This window comes from Rhinolophus sinicus, chromosome 4, assembly GCF_057876585.1.
Source record: "Rhinolophus sinicus isolate RSI-liver-muscle chromosome 4, RSI-T2T, whole genome shotgun sequence".
NCBI lineage: Eukaryota > Metazoa > Chordata > Mammalia > Chiroptera > Rhinolophidae > Rhinolophus > Rhinolophus sinicus.
Genome location: NC_142504.1, coordinates 18,448,711 through 18,466,741, shown reverse-complemented (window position 1 = coordinate 18,466,741; position 18,031 = coordinate 18,448,711). Strand labels below are relative to the sequence as shown.

Here is an 18,031-nt window from a genome sequence, read left to right as displayed (position 1 = left end):
ATACAGCAAAATAATGGTTAATCAGGAGAAGGGTAATTACTGCTAATAAAGCTGTAGTAGACAACATAATTTGTCGTGAGCACTGTTTAATTTTATGGTATGGTTAAACCTGTTCATTCAAACACATCCGAAGAAATGCACTTTTGTTCACACTTTATATTCCACAAATCACCATCACCACAAGAACCATGCCCCGTGGTGACAGGATCCTGGTGCCCAGCGCCACAGCTTAGAAATTCAAATTTCTGCTGAGGACCAAAAATGTACTCTGCCTGGTCATTCGGATTCTATGGGGGTCATAAGAGGAGGAGGATAAAACCTTCAAAGCTTCTCACTTTGAATTGGTTCAGGTTTACCAGCATTGTTTCCCTGTATTCATATTATATGTGTTCTTGTCACGAAGCGGATACAGCACCCTTTTTCACACTGCACCCTCAACAGAGGAGTGGACATCAACATCATTGGTCCATTGCCAAAGACAGAACTGGACTATTGCAGTTATATTTCCTTACCAGGTCCTTAGAGAAACCAGTAATTCATCTTTGTAAAAATTCCATCTGTGGTTAAGCATGCACAGCATAGAACAGTATCTTCTTGCCTGAACAAGAAAACTTCACATCTATTCTGAAAGGAGAATCAACGTGGCTTTTAGGCAAATGTTAGCAAAAATTAGACAGGGAATTCTAACGAGACTATTTCGTGGTCTAGGCCCCTGAGCCAACCTGGATTTTCAGTTGTCCAGGACTCTGAAAAAGAAAATTGAAAAACAGAGGAATCTCTTAATCTTGCCTTTCTTATTTATTAGTGGCACCTTGTCGTCAAATTAGGCAAAGCCCTTCTTGGAGCATTTTGATACTCGAATCCATTTGTACTGGCATCTGTCACTGTGCATTTTGTGCATGAACCAAGCTTTGTATATACAGTGTGCCGAAAGGGAAATTAGTCGTCAGACAAAATCCTCAGGATTCAACATGCAGAGAAATGAGTTATTGAACGCTGCATCTGACTCAGCCCACATTTTGCAACAGACATATCTAAGATGATAATTTGTGTTTATGGGTCTGTGTGCTTTTTTCTGTCTGATTAGGTGACAGCCATTCAGACCGAAGTGTCCCAGAAGCAGAAAGAATGTGAGGCTGACTTACTCAAGGCTGAGCCTGCACTGGTGGCTGCGACAGCTGCTCTCAATACACTCAACAGGGTAAGATAATTACCTACTTGGCTCGTGGGATTCCTCAAAAGGATATTTAAAGTTTTTAGAGTTTGAATAACTGAACTAAGAGTCAAGTCCATGCAACCAAAATATTTTTTGTTTCGTTTTTGTTTTTTTTTTTAAAAAAAGAGCCATAAAATATTACAGGTGAAACAAGCCTTTGAGTTTCTTCATCATTATAGTTCAGCTTCCTTTCCCATCCAGGACACTGTCCAACTGCACTCAACAAGCAGTCTCCTTTTGGAAACTTCCACTACTGTGGGATACATACTCTCATGAAAGGCAATTGGATTGTTAGCAACTGGATTTGACCCGTATCCAGTTGTTCCTATTATGTGTTGCTTTAAGAACTAACTGTGGGATTCTGTATTTCCTTGAATATAAAAATAGCAATAATGAGAGATGCTCACGAAAAGAAGAGTGGGTGGGAAGAAAGCTACCTAGGTTTGGCCCATACCATTTCCCTCGATTCACGTTATTAGTAAAACCTCATTGACTGTTCGAGTTCCCGTACGAGAAAATAATCTATGATGGTTGGAAGGATGGATGGGGGTAAAGAAAAATGGTATTGTGGGTGATGTTTTTTGACAATCCAGCAGCTAGTCTTGTCCTCGGGTTCTGCTAGGCCTCAGGGGAGGATCTGAGGGAACCACCAGGCCTAAGGTTCTGAAGATTCAACTTTAAAGAGTAAAGGATCCAGACTTTCTCTGTTCTTTAAAGAAATGTTCAATTCCTTTTTCTAAGTATTTTTTTGGAACAAATAATTTTGACAGTGAGCAAAGAGTTATCTACATGGATGTTTCTTCTAGTGTTGCTGAAAATACAATAAAACTGAAAAATATAAAAGAGCATAAGTATACCATGATTGAAGATTGATTATTATGCATTCAGATACACTCTGCTGCCATTAAAATGATATCATTGAATACTAGTTAGCAACATGAGAAAATGTTTATATGAAGTGAATAAAGCAGACTGTAAAATAGGATATATTATGTGACTGTTCTTTTGTACGAACATGCGTGCATAGAAAAAAGATTGGAAAAAATAAGACAATAGTAACTGATTATCTAGGAGTAATAGAATTTTGTATTTTCCTCTTTATTTCTGAACAGTGTTTATTTTCTTCTTTGGGCTTCTTTACATTTGCAACTTTTTCTCTGAATATATTATTTACCCAGACAAAATAAATGTCATTTAAGTATAAAGCTGATTATATTTGTAAATGATGATATTTATAAATGCAGAAAAATCCTGCTTAGCGAGCTCTGTTATCATCAGATTTTAAGTCTGCTTTTGCTCTTATTTTTACACCCTTTCTGTTCTTTGCAATCATTTCCCAAATAAATAGGCAGTTTATGGTAATGGAGCAGAATCAGATTCAACATTTGATCTGAATGTATTATGCAGCTCATGAAATATTACAGGAAGTACTTTTTAAAAAATCATATCATAAACTTCATTTTTTAAATTAGTTGCAGGTGTACAAAGCAACAGAATGATTAGACATTTATACCCCTCACTCACAAAATGATAATCCCAACAAGTCTACTGCCCATCTGACATCGTACATACAAGCTGTTACAATCCCATTGACTGTATTCCCTGTGCTGTACTTTACATCCTGTGACTATATATATATTTTTTAAATTATAGTTGACATTCACTATTATTTTATATTAGTTTACATGTACTTCTTATAGATCCCAATGCCCCAAAGTATTTGCTCTGGTTCTTGTAATTTATACTATTGATACCATCTGTTGGGAAAACCAAGATTCTGACATGAAGAGATTAAGGAGTAGCCCAGAAAGTAGGTGCAGCTTATATGGGCCTCCTCTCAATGGGAAGTCATCGTAGTATAATGGGAGATGTTTCTTGTGTGTGTAAAGCAGAAAAACACAGCTAAGAGACACTGAACTAAGGGATCATGATCTGGGAGGACTTGGTTACAATACAAATATGTTATATAGATGAATAGAACCCATGAATACCTTAAAACCTATATGTTTATAACATTTCCTGACTCAGGGAGCAGGGCTCTGAGGGACTGGTATACCAGATGGATCATTTTTTCTTGGCGGCAAAAAGGGGCAGTGATGTTTCCAGAATATTAGAAAAGTGCCTGGCAAAAACTGGTCCCAAGGTGGAATTCCTAGTGGGAGGCAAAGAGCTGCCAAACCAAGACGGGTGTGAAAAGGACAGGTAGGAAGCGACTGAAGACCAGCTTGCCAACTTCACAGCTATTCTCGTCTTGAATGTCTGTGTGCTTTTTCTTCAGGTCAATCTCACTGAGCTGAAAGCCTTTCCCAACCCTCCAAATGCGGTTACTAACGTTACTGCAGCCGTAATGGTCCTTCTGGCACCCCGGGGCAGAGTGCCAAAAGACCGAAGTTGGAAAGCAGCTAAAGTCTTCATGGGAAAGGTATCCAACAGCCTGGCAAGATGAAAATCCCAGTGTGTTTTCAGTACTGTGGCTATACTTGACAGCAAAAGATGTTCAAGTCAAAAGAAATCATCTTTATACTCGCTGAGTGTTATGTGCTGTATGTTCTTGAGACTTAGAATTTTTGTTTGCCAAGTTAGAATATTTGTTTGCCAAGTTGGAGATTAGCTTGGGGTTATAGCATACCTAAGCCAGCACCAGCAGCAGTTGGAAGGTTGCTAATTATTTGCAAAATTATGAAAGCAGTTAAGTGTAGGAGGAAGAAAATTACATGGATTTCTTATGCTGGAAAAATGTTTCTAATGTACAAGAAGGTGAAGCACGGGAGTCTTTTGGGTATGTGTGTTTCTTTTTCATTTCTGCCATTCTTTTCTTCAAAATGTGAATGCCTCCTGTGTAGGGACTAAATATTTTACCCTGGAATAGAAGAGATTTTAAAAGTGTCCATTGCTAATTCTAACTCTATACACTAAAGCCTGAAAAAGTCAAACAGTAGGGTAAATGCAGCTTGCCAATTTTGCCTTTGTAATGTGAGTTCTAAAAGCTGATTTTAACTTTTGATCTTGGAATTTTCTCTGCTGCCAAACTGGGTTCGTTGCAATAAGTCTTTTTGCTTTACAGGTTGATGACTTTTTGCAGGCGTTAATTAACTACGACAAAGAGCACATTCCAGAGAACTGTCTAAAAGTGGTGAATGAACAGTATTTGAAAGACCCAGAGTTCAATCCAAACCTGATTCGGACCAAATCTTTTGCAGCCGCTGGTCTCTGTGCCTGGGTCATCAACATCATTAAATTCTATGAGGTATCAGTTGTAGTTAGATGTTTTACAGGTGTTATTCACAAAGGCCCATAAATATCTTAATTTCTAGGCCAGCAAAAAAATGTAAAGTAATTTGATATTTAATTATCTGGATAAGATAAAGTTCTAAGAATGAGACATGAAAGTGTCAGATTATACAAAATTCTATACAGAAGCCTACTTGAAATGAAATGTTGGAAACTATCTTTTTACAGGGTGGCATGGGAAGCTACTTTAGATCAAATAGCAGCGATTGATTTGATTTGATTAGATGAAAACTTGTTGCGTACATTAATTATATTTATTTATGTGAAACTACTAATTTCATGTTGATTTGGAACAAATGCAAATCTGAATTAATGTTTAATTAAACTTAATCAAAGAAAAATTCACACCACCTATACTGTAGACTTACTGAGATGAGAAAACAACCTTTTTTTTAATGACAAATAGATTTTTACCTGTATATATCTAATCTGAAGTTTATACTTGGGGCAGTATAGAAATAGATCATCATTTCATTTAGTTATTTATCGCTCAAATTCTGATCGTCTGCCAGCTATATTCCAAGTACTTTGCAGAATACTGGATGTAAAAAGGAAAAAATACCTCGCCCTAACTCATTTTTGTCTTGGAAGGTTGTATGTTAAATTCAAAACTAGAATTACTGAGGAAATGCCAAGTATAGTCAGTGTCCTTCCCGGAAAGATTTTTCAGAAAACCAGGCTGTGTTCTTTACACTGGGGACCCACAGGACCCTGACAATCTTTCTTTCTCTTTAGCGGATACCTGTATAGAGAAAGAATTGAGACAGATTGCTGTTGATATATGGCCTCTCGCCATAATAAAATGCCTGACCGCTGTGTTCTAAACCGTGGCTGTGTTCTGTGTTGTTTTGCTATAAAATAGGAAATAAAATTTAATCTCCTTCCTTTCTCCCCAAAAGGAAAAAAATTGATCCACCTAAATTCTCAAACCACCCATTCAAACACTTAAGGTGGCCAGGGAGCTTAGAAAAGAAAGTGAAAAAGCGTGGTTACTACTGTGTGAGGATAGCTTCTGCTTTTCCTTTCTGGATCCAGAGAATTCCTCCACACTTATTTTCTGTCTTAAAGTCAAGACTTGATCCCAGCTTTAGCCCCAGTTCCTGCACGCTGCAATTTCTAGTGATAGGATTCTATCCAAATTTTATGACAAACTAATTTTAGTGTCTGAATGGTGTCTGACATATATAGATAGCATTTAATGCAAGTACTTGTAACTTTAATGTCCAGAATAAATGAGTAAATGATGGACAAGCAGAGAGCACTTGGAAGGACCTGTAGATTTTTGCTCTGCCATTAAGTAGTACCATTGCTAAGAAATAAACAACCAATTGCTAGGTGAATTAGAGATTTTAATTATAAAGCTTCCAGCAAATGTAGGATTGAATGATTACTTGTCCTCTTTGCATCTTTATTACCTCATGAATTAAACCCCATATGGATTTTCAGGTCTACTGTGACGTAGAGCCGAAACGCCAAGCGTTAGCCCACGCAAACTTAGAATTGGCTGCAGCTACTGAAAAACTAGAAGCTATCAGGAAAAAGCTGGAGGTGAGTGCAAACTATAACCCTGAAGACTTTCCCAAGAGATGGTACCTCCTCCCTTAAGATCCCCTTTCTGGGGAGCCACATCTGAGCCCTGCCAAACAGAAAGGAATTCAATCCTTCATTAATGTTTTCATTTACGTACTTCTTTAGGAGATATTCCTTATCCGCTGTATGCTAGACACTGCAGAAGTGGGACCTTTCATGGTTTCTGCACTTATGAAACTTTCATGGTCTGGTATTAGAAGGATGAATGTAGCACACAGTTATTCTAAGAGCAAGGATTCTGGAGCCAGACTGCCTGGGTTTATATCCTGGCTCCACTATTTGATGTTGCGCAAGTTAGTGAACCTCTCCTAGCCTCCGTTTTCTCATCTGTGAAGTAAGTATTATAATAGCATCCACTCCTTGTTAGGATTTTGAGGATTAAATGAGAGTAATTCATATTAAGAATTTAGCATGGTACCTACCATGTTTCTCTGAAAATAAGACCTAGCCGGACCATCAGGTCTAATGCGTCTTTTGGAGCAAAAATTAATATAAGACCCGGTGTTATTTTGTTATAATATAAGACTGGGTATAATATAATATAATATAATATAATATAATATAATATAATATAATATAATGTAATGTAATGTAATGTAATGTAATATAATATATTATATAATACTGGGTCTTATGTTAATTTTTGCTCCAAAAGACACATTAGAGCTGACTATCCAGCTAGGTCTTGTTTTCAGGGAAACACGGTAGCACACAGCTAAGTGCTTAGAGAATATTAGCCACAAATATTATTATCGTTACTGTTTTTACAAATACATAACCAGTCATTCCAGTCCAGCATCATAAGTACCAGCGGCACACACAAAAAAATGTATACAGTTTTAATACAGTTTTTTCCTTTCTTAAAATATGTACACATTTTTTTGGCACCCTCTGTATATACTCGTATGTGATTATATATAGAATGCAACAGGAGTGCCAAAAAAAGTACTGAGCCTGGAGAAATTAGAGAAAGTTTCATAATGAAGATGTATCTGACAGGGGCTTCAAAAGTCACCAGGATAATTAGGTCCAGAGAGGTATTCCTGTAAAGAATTAAAAAAACAGAGACAAAGCAGTTGGTACACTTGAAGAATCTTAGCAGGCCAGAGCCCTAAGATGAGTGTTTTAGGGAAGATTAGGAATAGCAGGAAGGAATGAAAGATGAACTTGCAAAGATGAGCAAAGGCCTTCCTTGTCTTTTATGCCACAGAATTTAAATTTGATATGACTAGTGATATTGAGAGATTTTAATAGGTAATGACATGATCAACCTAGCTTTTCAGCAACTGAATGGAAGCTGGAGGGAGAGAAACATCTAGGGGCAGAAAGACAAGTTAGAAGGCACAGTCAGGGGCCGACCCGGTGGCTCAGGTGGTTGGAGCGCCATGCTCCTAATGCCGACATCGCCAGCTCGATTCCCACATGGACCAGTGAGCTGTACCCTTTACAGCTAAGATTGTGAACAACGGCTCTCCCTGGAGCTGGGCTGCTGTGAGCAGCCCAAGCTGGGCGTGAGCTGCTGTGTTCCGTGGACTCTGTCAGACAACCTGCATCCAACTGCCTCAGCCGGGGGGAATGCAAGGCTCATAATACCAGCATGGGCCAGGGAGCTGTGTCCTGCACAACTAGACTGAGAAACAATAGCTTTAACCAGGGGGGAGGGGGAATAATGGGGGGCGGGGAAAGAGGCACGGTTAGGGCCTCAGCTGAAGCAGGAGCAGCCATGATGGAGAGAGTGAAACAGATGCAAGGCTGTCTGATGGGCTATGGAGCGAGGGGGAAGAATACAGAGTGGAGATGATGGGTTGGAGACGCTTGACAAGGCAGCGTGGAGTAGCGCAGTCAGTGTGAAGGCTGTATAACCCTGGAAACGTAGGGAAATCCTCAGAGCTTCAGTTTCTTATCTACGAAGTGGTGATAGTAACAGCTACCTGTCAAGTGGGCGTTTATGATTTTTGGCCCCTAGAATCCAGATAGGGAATACACTCAGGTGGGGCTTTTACCAGGGGTGCCCTTTGCTCTTTTGGCTGAAGACTAGATATAGTATCCAAGCTTTCCCAGTTTGACCCCCCATATATACACCATCCCTAAAATTTGAATCAGGAGCAAAATAATAAAAAGACTGAAAACAGATTCCATGCATTCCAGTGACAGTGTCCAGGTGAGACTTTCGAGTAGTTCCTGCTCCGGGGTGTCTGTATGTGGTTCATTCCTTTCCTTCCCTCCAGCAGCCCCCGGTCCCCATTTCCTTCCAGTGAATTTCCTTCAGCTAAAAGTAGCTTAAATCTCTTACTTCCCACCTATGAGTCCTGGTGTATCAAGATGCTGTTTGTTGTGTAGTACCCGCCAGTGCTTCATGCATGTTGGTTCCCACTCGCTTTGTGTAGCAAACACATGTTAGGTGTTCAGGGGTCAGAACTGGAGTTTGAGAGAGAAGTCTGGCTCAGGAACATAGATTTGGGAATTGTTGGTGTGAAGATCATGTGTGTCGAGAGACTGTCCGATGGGAATGTAAAGAATAAGGAACAAAGGGAGCCGAGGGTGGACCTCAGGGGGGATGTTCCCATGTCACAGTAAATCTGGCCAGGGATCCCTGAGCAGGTGACCTCAGCAACCACAGCAGTCTGGACTCTGGTGCTCAGAGTGGCCAAGCACCCAAGCCCAGCTTCTAACAGAACAGGACTTCAACTAGGCCTCATTGTGTCTGGGGCCACTACTTGTTAATTTGGCTAAAAAGAACGGGATTTTCAAATAGAGTGCCTCCTAGATTTCAGGGCCGGGTCTTGAAAAAAGAAGTGTGAGCTCGTCTTTCCAGATCAGAGCCCAAAGCCTTGACTCCTCAAATATACCCGGAAGGTATTAAACTGTGCTCTCATTTTACTATTCAATAATTATAAGGTATCTTTTTTAAGTAATTCTTTTAATAAGATGGTTAATAACCCCAAAAGCTTTCTCTTGAAGATACAGAAAATTTCACCACCTGTCCCGGTAACTAACACCTCTTTGTCTTTCAAGGCTGCTTCCTCTAACAGAACTTCCCGACCATCACTCTCCGGCCAGGTGACCTGACACTCCTCTCCTTTCTGTCCTATCAGTATGTGTTCCTGGTACAACATCAAACATACTAGTCAATAAACACCTGGTGATTGTTGAAAGAAAAATGAGTCAACTACAGCTGATTTAGACAAATTAAGGATAAACATATTAATTTTATAAAAGTTATCTTCATCTGTCAAAACTCTCACTGTCAACTTGACTAAAACCTTTAGAAAAATGTTGCCCTCTATCGTCAATGGCTTTATGTAAATATTAGAAGCAATTTAATGTTCACAGAAAAGGTGATGAGGATATTCAAGACAGCCATGTGTGACCCAAAAGTTAAGACTTTTTGTGATTGCAGATTTAGTAATCCTTTGGACACAGCCTGCAACTAGCTGAAAAGAATTGTTCATGTCAATTGTTTTCAAAGACCCACAATGTAAGCAGAGGTTCACATGTCCGTAAGCCTTAGAACTAAGTTTGCAAACACAGAGAAGATAGAGTAATAATCGAAATGGCTTTATGAAGAAAAGGATCCCTTGACCCGCCCCCCCATTCAAGAATTCCATTCAATGGATTTCCACAGAGACATCATTAATGCCACAGAGTCTCTGGCTGCAGTTCCCACCAAGGTTCAGTTCTCTATGAAAACACCATGGCTAGTCATGCCAAACACAAAGGACCTCTACATAATTTCTGTCTGCTGGCGCACAGTCGAGTCAAGGTTTGAGCCGAGTGAAATGATAATTTCTGCTAGCTTTGCCTCCAGTTCTTCCAGCCTCTCATTTCTCCTCCCTCCTGGGCTTCCCTTTCTCCTGATCTTATGCATCCTGTTGCCTTCTTGTCTAGGAAAGCAGGGATGTGTCTGATATCAGCACTTGTGCTGTGATGGAAATTCATTCATACAGTGTGAGTCTCTATGTATTTGTTCTTTCACATCTTTATCTCTAGTTTTGGACTAGAAGATGGCCTCACAGTGAAGGTTTGATGAAAACAAAAAAAATGCTGAGCCTGCGTAGAAGAAAGGCCATCATGCCTCTCACATATACAGCGTCTATGGATGGCCAGGAAGAAAATCCAGGTTCAGTCTCTTTAGGACAGCAGTTCTCAAAGTGTATTCCCTAGACCAACGGCAGCATTTAGTGTCACCTGGGAATGTGTTAGAAATGCAGACGTTCAGACTATACCCTAGACCTACTGAATGAGAAACTCTGGAGTAGGAACCCAGGAACCTGGGTTTCATCAAGCCCTCCAGGTGGTTCTGATACACACTCAAGTTGGAGAACTTTACTGGTGTAAAGTATCTGGTGGGCTGGGGTCCTTTAGGTAATTCTCTCTTTCTCCACGCCATTTACTTTTAGAATCTGAGAGGCCAGGGCCTGCCAAGAACTGTGAAGGGACCAAGATTTTGCCCTCCTTTCAGGCTAATAAGTTGTCCTGCAAGTTTCATAGATGCTGGCAGGAGACCTGAGACTTATGGGTCAGAGACCAAAGGACTTTATTACTCACAGCACAGCATGAAGCATGAGCTTCCTGCTTCTGTCAGTTCCTTTGGCCCCCAGTTCCCATGGGAGTGATGCACAGTAGACCAGCTGATGTTGTACACGGTGGGTTTGTGTCACTGCTGAGAAATCCCAAACTTAGGAAACCCCCAGTATAAAGAGGACTGCAAGTAAACAGACCCAACTTTTGCCCCAGATGGAAACATACCTGTATTAGTCTGGTCAGGAAGCAAATCTGTCTTCTGCCTCAAGAGAAACACTGTCTCTATCATCCAAGCCTATCTGCCATGGACATATCTTGGGAAAGATAGTGCAGAGCAAAACGTGTCCATGTCTCTTCCCAAGAGGCATAGAAGCAAATGCAAGAGACGGTTAATAGCAAGCTCCCCTTCCCAGCTCCCCTTCCCAACTTTAAGAACTGATATTTCATTTTATACCTTAGTTTTATGTATATTTAGGTCAATCCTATGAACTGGGTACCATTATTATCTCCATTTTTCAGCTGATGAAGCTTAGAAATAGCAAGGTTAAGGAAACAGCCCACCTTGATGCGGCTGCTTAGCTGGTCCAAATATGAACTCACGTATCTGATGCCAGAGCTTACATGTGCTTATTAAAGCCTCTTGGAACTTTGCACGCATTTACAAAAGCAATGTTATAACTCTTATTTAGCATTGTTAGAACTTGCAGGTAACAAGATGCTATAATGAGTCTCCCAAGAATTTGATATCTTAGTCAAGCCTTTTTTGGTTATAAGTAATAGACGCCCACTTAGAAACCCTTAAGCCAAAAAGGAGACAAGGGTGACTCATAGAACTGATGAAAAATGTGTGCCTAGAGGGAAAGCAGTCCAGGAAATGGGAAGCTGCCATGAGCATCTTTTGTTGTCTCTCTAGGGTCATGTGACTTCTCATCTTGCTTCCCTTTCATCTTTCTCTTTCTCTGGAGTGGTTTCCCCTGCTTTCCAGTCCCCTGGGTGGAAGATGATTCTGCTCTAAATTAGGCCTTCCAAAGGCCTTACACATTTCCCCAGGTCTTTTGTTGCTAAGGATAAAGACATACCTCTGAGTTCCAATCCCAAGTTTCCAGAAAAGATCTTCTGGCCAACCTGGGTCAGGTTGCTGAGGTCTGAAGGGGCTCAATCATTAACACCCCTCTTCATTGCCTGAGTAATGAACCAAATGGGAAATGTAGAGTGAGTAGGTGGAGGACCAAAAAATGACCCTTATCATTAAAAAAGCTGGGACTAGAGGATGAGGCTTAGGCACAAGAGAGAGGGACATGTACATCCAGAATATGTTTGAGTCTGCAGGGTACATCCACTTACTCTAGTCGCTGACCACCCTCTGTCCAGTGCAGAAGGAAAGCGAGAAGACTGCATGGGGACCTGGCAGTCACGGTGGCACTGATGCATTTATTGTCACTATATCCTCTTCTCCATCTTCCCTAACATATTTTGCTGCAGGGGCAAAGGTCAAAGGAGGGTCAGAGGTGTGTTTCATTTACCTTAAGGTAATAGATGTTTTAAGATGATTATAATATTGCTATTTTAGCTAAAGATGGCTCAAAACTTAATTTTGACTCTTATTCAGGATCTGGATCGAAATCTGAGCAGACTCACAGCTTCATTTGAAAAAGCAATAGCCAAGAAAGTTCAGTGTCAAGAAGAGGTGAACCAAACGAACAAAACCATCGAACTAGCTAACAGACTTGTCAAGGAACTTGAGGCAAGTTAACCTTTTCTTCCAAAATTTTAACCAAAATATTCAGATCAGCTTTTTTGGCTTTTATCTTTATTTGCTGTCAGTAATAGCTAAATGGACATAGAATCAACAACAAAGAAGAATATTTAGTCATCATTCATACTATAGTTCTAACTTACCCCAAGTAAAAAATGACAGATTCCCTGTGTGATTTAGTATATAGCCATGAGCTCAGTAGTTTTCCTCGGTGTGTTATAAACTCAGGACTGCTGCTAGGTAACTGTGGTACTGAACTGTTGTTTGTATCTTTTGACATACATTTACAATTGAATTCTACCATCAGAACATCAATTCAAGCTAAGCCTGCATGATTTATTTTTCTCCTGTGATATCTTTTTAGAGGTGACATGCTAATGTCAACAGTTAGTTCATTAAATGTAAAGATTAAAGGTTTTTTTTTTATAATTCTTAACTTTCACCTGTTTGAGAGGTAGAAGAACATACGGCCTTTGACCTCAGTAAGTCACTGTTTTTATTTGCTCTCCCATGTGTGATATACTCACACAATGGAATATTATTCGACCATAAGAAGGATTGAAGTACTGATACATGCTACAACATGGATGAACCTTGAAAATGTCATGCTAAGTGAACGAAGACAGACACAAAAGGGGAAAATGTGTGTTAGGAAGTGTTGAGGTGGGTGATAGATTAACTTCTTATACTATAGTAGACTTTCAAAAACCTAATTTACACACAAGCAACAGATTTAAACCCATCATCCCTCTGAAACTCACAGTTCGTGATACAAAAACTCATAGTTCCTCCTGCAAAATCCTCTCTCTCCGTTCCATCTCAAAAATTGCAGTTTTGTTCTTCAGTTGTGCTGGCCAAAAGCTTTGGAATCACCCTTGACTTTTTGCTCTTTTTCTCACAACCCATGTCCAATCCATCCTTATATTTATTGTATTGGCTCTCCCTTCCAAGACCATTCAGAATCTCAGCATTCTTACCACCTTCGCCTCACCATGCTGGTCCAGGCCACCAGCATCTCTGCCCTGGGGTACCACCACCCCAGCCTCCACTATTACCCTTCAAAAATCCACTCCCTTCACTGCAGCTGAGTGATGTTTTTAAAAAGAAAGTCTGCTCATGTCACCACTCTCTCAGAATTATCCAACTCAACATACAGTCCAAAGGCTCTCCCTGGCCTACAAGGTCCTACATGACCCAGGGTCTGGCTTCTGGATACCTCCTATCCTCACTCCTGCCACCTTCCCTCTTGCTCCATCTTCACTGTCCTTGCTCTTCCTCATACAGCCAGTCACTCTCCTATCTTGTATTCCTTTTGTCTTTTTCCTCCACGTGGCTTTCATTTCCCCCAATAATGACATCACTGGTACCCTCACTTCCTTCAGGTCTCTGCTAAAACGTCTCCTTATCACATGGTTTTCTCTGATCTCCCTTTGTGAAAGAGCATGCCCCCTGCACATATTCTGCTCGGTAGCTCTGACTCTGCTTTATTGTTTTTTTCATAGGATTTATCAGCACATGACATACACACTTACATATATATACACATATATAAGCTCCTCAAGAATAGGAACTTCATCTGTTTTCTGCACTGCTTGATCCCAGGCATATAGGCTAGCCCCTGGCACATCACAGCCATCAATAGATATTTGTTGAATGAATGCGTGAATGAATGAGTGAGCTTTGGGAGCCTATGTTAAAGAAAAATGGGGGGCCCTTTGGAGACCATTTTTCTTAAGTTAGTTGAGAAATTCCACCACTTCTGGTGGAGTTTGCAGCTTCTCCCATTTAAAGCGGAAAGATTTAAGCAGTTTCAAGTGTTTACCACTTGTGAAGTACCTGAGGAAAAGAAAAGCACCATTTAATTAGACTGTTTTCATGAAGTATTTTCAAAATGAAAGTTTTATGAAGGGAAATACAGGCTCTACCGTGTGTCTCTAACACACAACAGTCTCCTCCAAAGGCTTTACTTAAGATGATTTAGACGAGAAAGGGAAAAAAACGTTGAATAGTGTTAACCAGCAAAGTGTGTGTGTGTGTGTGTGTGTGTGTGTGTGTGTGTGTGTGTGTATTTTTTAAAGGATTAATTGAAGATGTCAGACCTTTTCCTTTGAGGATAAATTCTTTCTGACTAGAACAGGACATAGTTAACTTCTGAAAAGCATCAAGACTGATGATTTTGTCTATATAGCATTGACCTGGAAGCTCAACCATTCAGACTAATAAATCAGGCAATTTATATTTAATCATTAACTAACTCCCGAGCTGAACAGCTGTTCAAAATTAGAAATGGGTCACCCCAGCCAGGATGACATTACAGGCAATCTATAATGCATTAGAATAAAATGATAGTGATTTTTAACTGTCTAGAAATTTATTACAGGACATGTTCCAACTCTTAAACTCTTGTTAGCCAATGTCAGTAATGATTTATGTTGCGTGGGTGGTATAGTGAAATTATTGACGATTTCAATAGCCAATAAGTCTATGTTTAGTAAAGCTTCAAATTTCAAAGCTGTTTTGGAGAATGAGGTGGGTGCACTTTATTGTTTATCATTTACTAACCAAAGACAACAAAGATGGAGGGAAGGTAAATGAGAGATTTCTCTTCAAAATTAATGGATATATTGTCAGTAGCTGAGGAGGGAAAGTAATGAATTCTATAAAGAGGGCAGAGAATGGAAGTTCCTTGATGTTTAATTTTATAGCTAACTTGGGGTGATCTTTATCCAGCAAAGCAAGGAGGCTATATTTAAACAGCTTTGATAACCATTTTCACCTGCTAATTTCATGATCTCAGTGTTGGGGATATTATGATGACTTGCAAGCAACTGGGATTTCAATCTGTTCTGACATATATCACTTGTTTTCTGTGGTCACTCTTCTTTCATGAGAAAAGCTAAATTCCACAGGGTTCTTTGCTTGTACTATCAAAGTGATGATTTTTTTTTCAGGGCCTGATCACTTGCATGTGCTTAGAATGTTGCATTCACTTTTAGCATGCATTGAAGCCAAGCGAATTAGTGAACTACCCTACAGCTTAGTCAGGCCATATTTATTGCCCTTTTATTCAAATCCAGTATTAAAGGCTCCACATACTTAACCTGAAAATCAGATTTTAAATGGCCATTCAACTAGACATAAAGCCTTCCACTGCATTCTTTGATTGTATTATCTTCAAGGTTAGTGAAGTCCTTCTGATTCCATGTTTTCATGCAGGGAATGGGTTCTGCCACCCATCGAGTGATTTTATTAGAAAAATAACCCGAGTTTAGTAACTACCAGCACTATTCTTTAATTAACAGAATCTAGGATAGGTGGCCCTTTAAGCTTTATTTTTTAATTAATTAACATGAGTGGTGTTTGTTATTTTCCTTTTCCTATAATACCATAAGCCCATAGCCAGTAATTTTTTCTTTTTTTTTTTAAATGTCTAGGACACTGTAGTAACATTGCTGAAAAGCAGGAGGAGTGGAGAGCAGCCAAGCTGCCATTAAAAATCCTAACATCATTCAGTCTTGGCCATAACTCTTGGTCTTCCACTCTAGAGATAGGAGACGGACCGTCCGCCTTTCAAGAAGGACCTCAATCATGAGGAAAGAGTTAGGGCATCGAATGAGAAGATGTTTAAGACCTAATGTCATATTGTAGTAAATTCCACTGAGGAGAGAATGAGCGCTCCTTCAGAATGATGGGTTTCAAACACATGAACGATTTATAATAGTCATGCCAACCAGTTATGTTTTGTTCCCTCTCAAGACTATGCAGGACATAGACTTAAACTGCTCTAAGGTAATTATGGTAAGAATTTGCTGAGTTGATGCTCACCCTACAATTACATCTGAGTCATTTTATCTTTCAGTCAGAGAAGATTCGCTGGAGTCAGTCTATTAAGTCCTTTGAAGCTCAAGAGAAGACACTCTGTGGAGACGTTCTCCTTGCGGCAGCCTTCGTGTCTTATGTAGGATCCTTTACGAAACAGTATCGCCAGGAACTGGTAGATTGCAAGTGGATTCCCTTTCTTCAACAGAAGGTAAGTTCAGTTCCTTACTCTGTTAATCTTTGGAAGCATCATCTTGAAATTTCAGCAGTAAAAGCAGTATGTATACCCTGCTCTTTTGTACTTCAGTAACAATAACTGACTGGAAATTCTGGTGTGAGAGAGATGTTTCTTGTGTTGTCGTTTTTCTTACTTTAATGATGGTTAAACAGGGAGATGACAAATATAAAAATTAATTGTATAAACTATAGAAATATAGTTGGAAAACTGCTTTAACAAAACTTGTAGTTGAATTCAAACTTGGGTTATTATCATGTAGCATGAAACGAGTTATTTGTTAAAGATTGTTTTTCCATGACTCCTTTCAGATGAAAAGTGTAGCATTTTGTACATATTTTGATATAAAAATAGCTCATCCTAAATTGGAAACTTCAAACCCATAAGCAAAGTGAAATCATAGTTTTGGAAGATTTGAAGTCATCTAGTTTAATGTCCTCCTAATAGAGAAAACTGAGACACAGAAAGTTTAAATGACTTGACTAAGGTCATACAGAGCAGGAAATTAGACTTCTGACTTCCAGACCATTGTTTTCTATGCAACACTGTGTTATCTCAGTTGACTAAATAAAGCAGGTTCTTAGTTTACACATCCAGCCTTTAAGATATTCTAAATCTCTCTGTATATTAATGTTCTACATTGCTAATAACGGGTGTGAACTGTATGGGTTCACTTACAAGTATACTTTCCCATTTACTTAAAATTGCAAACATGGGGTTCCATGAAAATAAAATTTTGTTTTGAAAAGGAATAATAAAAAAAAAATTTACATTGGTTTACTTATCCAAAATGTCTAAACATATAACCAGAGCAAATTGATCATTTTCTGATGATATATGCTAAACATATATTTTTTTTTAACTGTGGGCCTATGTTTTATATTGGCCCCTCAATTCTCTTCTGGGAACCCCATGTCGTTTTCAGTCATCACTCTGAAAACAGACACTCTGCCTTTTTTTCTTGAGAATGCAGGCACCATGCAAACTGAGAAACAGACTGTAAAACACAACCAGCTTCCTCTCCCCGTCATGTCTGACCATAGCTACACCAAAGGAAGAAAAGTGATTCTAAATTATGTAAGTGACATCCCTTTGGAAGAGACTTTTCTGTCTCTAAGACACCTGGCAGAAAGTACTACATACAACATAACAAATGCCTGCCCTTATGAAATAGAGGTTTCCAGTTTCTGATCTACTTACCTTTTATGACTTCTAGATTCAGTCTCAGCCAAGTGGGAAGGCAGTCACATCTGTATGAACGTGTGCCAGGGTCCAAGAGGAGCTGAAATTGTTTACTAGTGTTAAGTTTTTATTAAGTTTCCTTCGACAGTGTTCCCTGATCTTGTCCTTCCGAGAAGCAACTCCTCTTTTCAATATATAGGGTGTTTTCTAGAGCTCTGCTTGTCTGTAGGTAACTGTCACCGAAGTGTCTCTGGCTTGTCACTTTGGCTTGGCTATCCTGGGGATTCTAATGGTTTGTAAATTAACCAGTCAACAACTGACTGTGATTTGTATGATTTTTAAACTCTTTAAGACAAACATGTCATTTGTTAATGATCATTTGACACATTTACGGTAACCTTGGAAGGAACTCTTTATA

At 39.4% G+C, this 18,031-nt stretch overlaps 1 protein-coding gene across 1 annotated transcript in view; it reads left to right on the top strand.

Annotated features, from left to right (window-relative positions):
• The window catches only part of DNAH11 (dynein axonemal heavy chain 11), a 287,546-nt gene that overhangs the window by 187,421 nt on the left and 82,094 nt on the right, over positions 1-18,031 (top strand). Inside the window, exons 58-63 of the mRNA XM_088797701.1 lie at positions 1,088-1,201; positions 3,495-3,638; positions 4,281-4,463; positions 5,954-6,055; positions 12,231-12,365; positions 16,237-16,407. Of these exons, the coding sequence (XP_088653827.1) occupies positions 1,088-1,201; positions 3,495-3,638; positions 4,281-4,463; positions 5,954-6,055; positions 12,231-12,365; positions 16,237-16,407 (849 nt within the window). The remainder of the gene's footprint in view (positions 1-1,087; positions 1,202-3,494; positions 3,639-4,280; positions 4,464-5,953; positions 6,056-12,230; positions 12,366-16,236; positions 16,408-18,031) is intronic.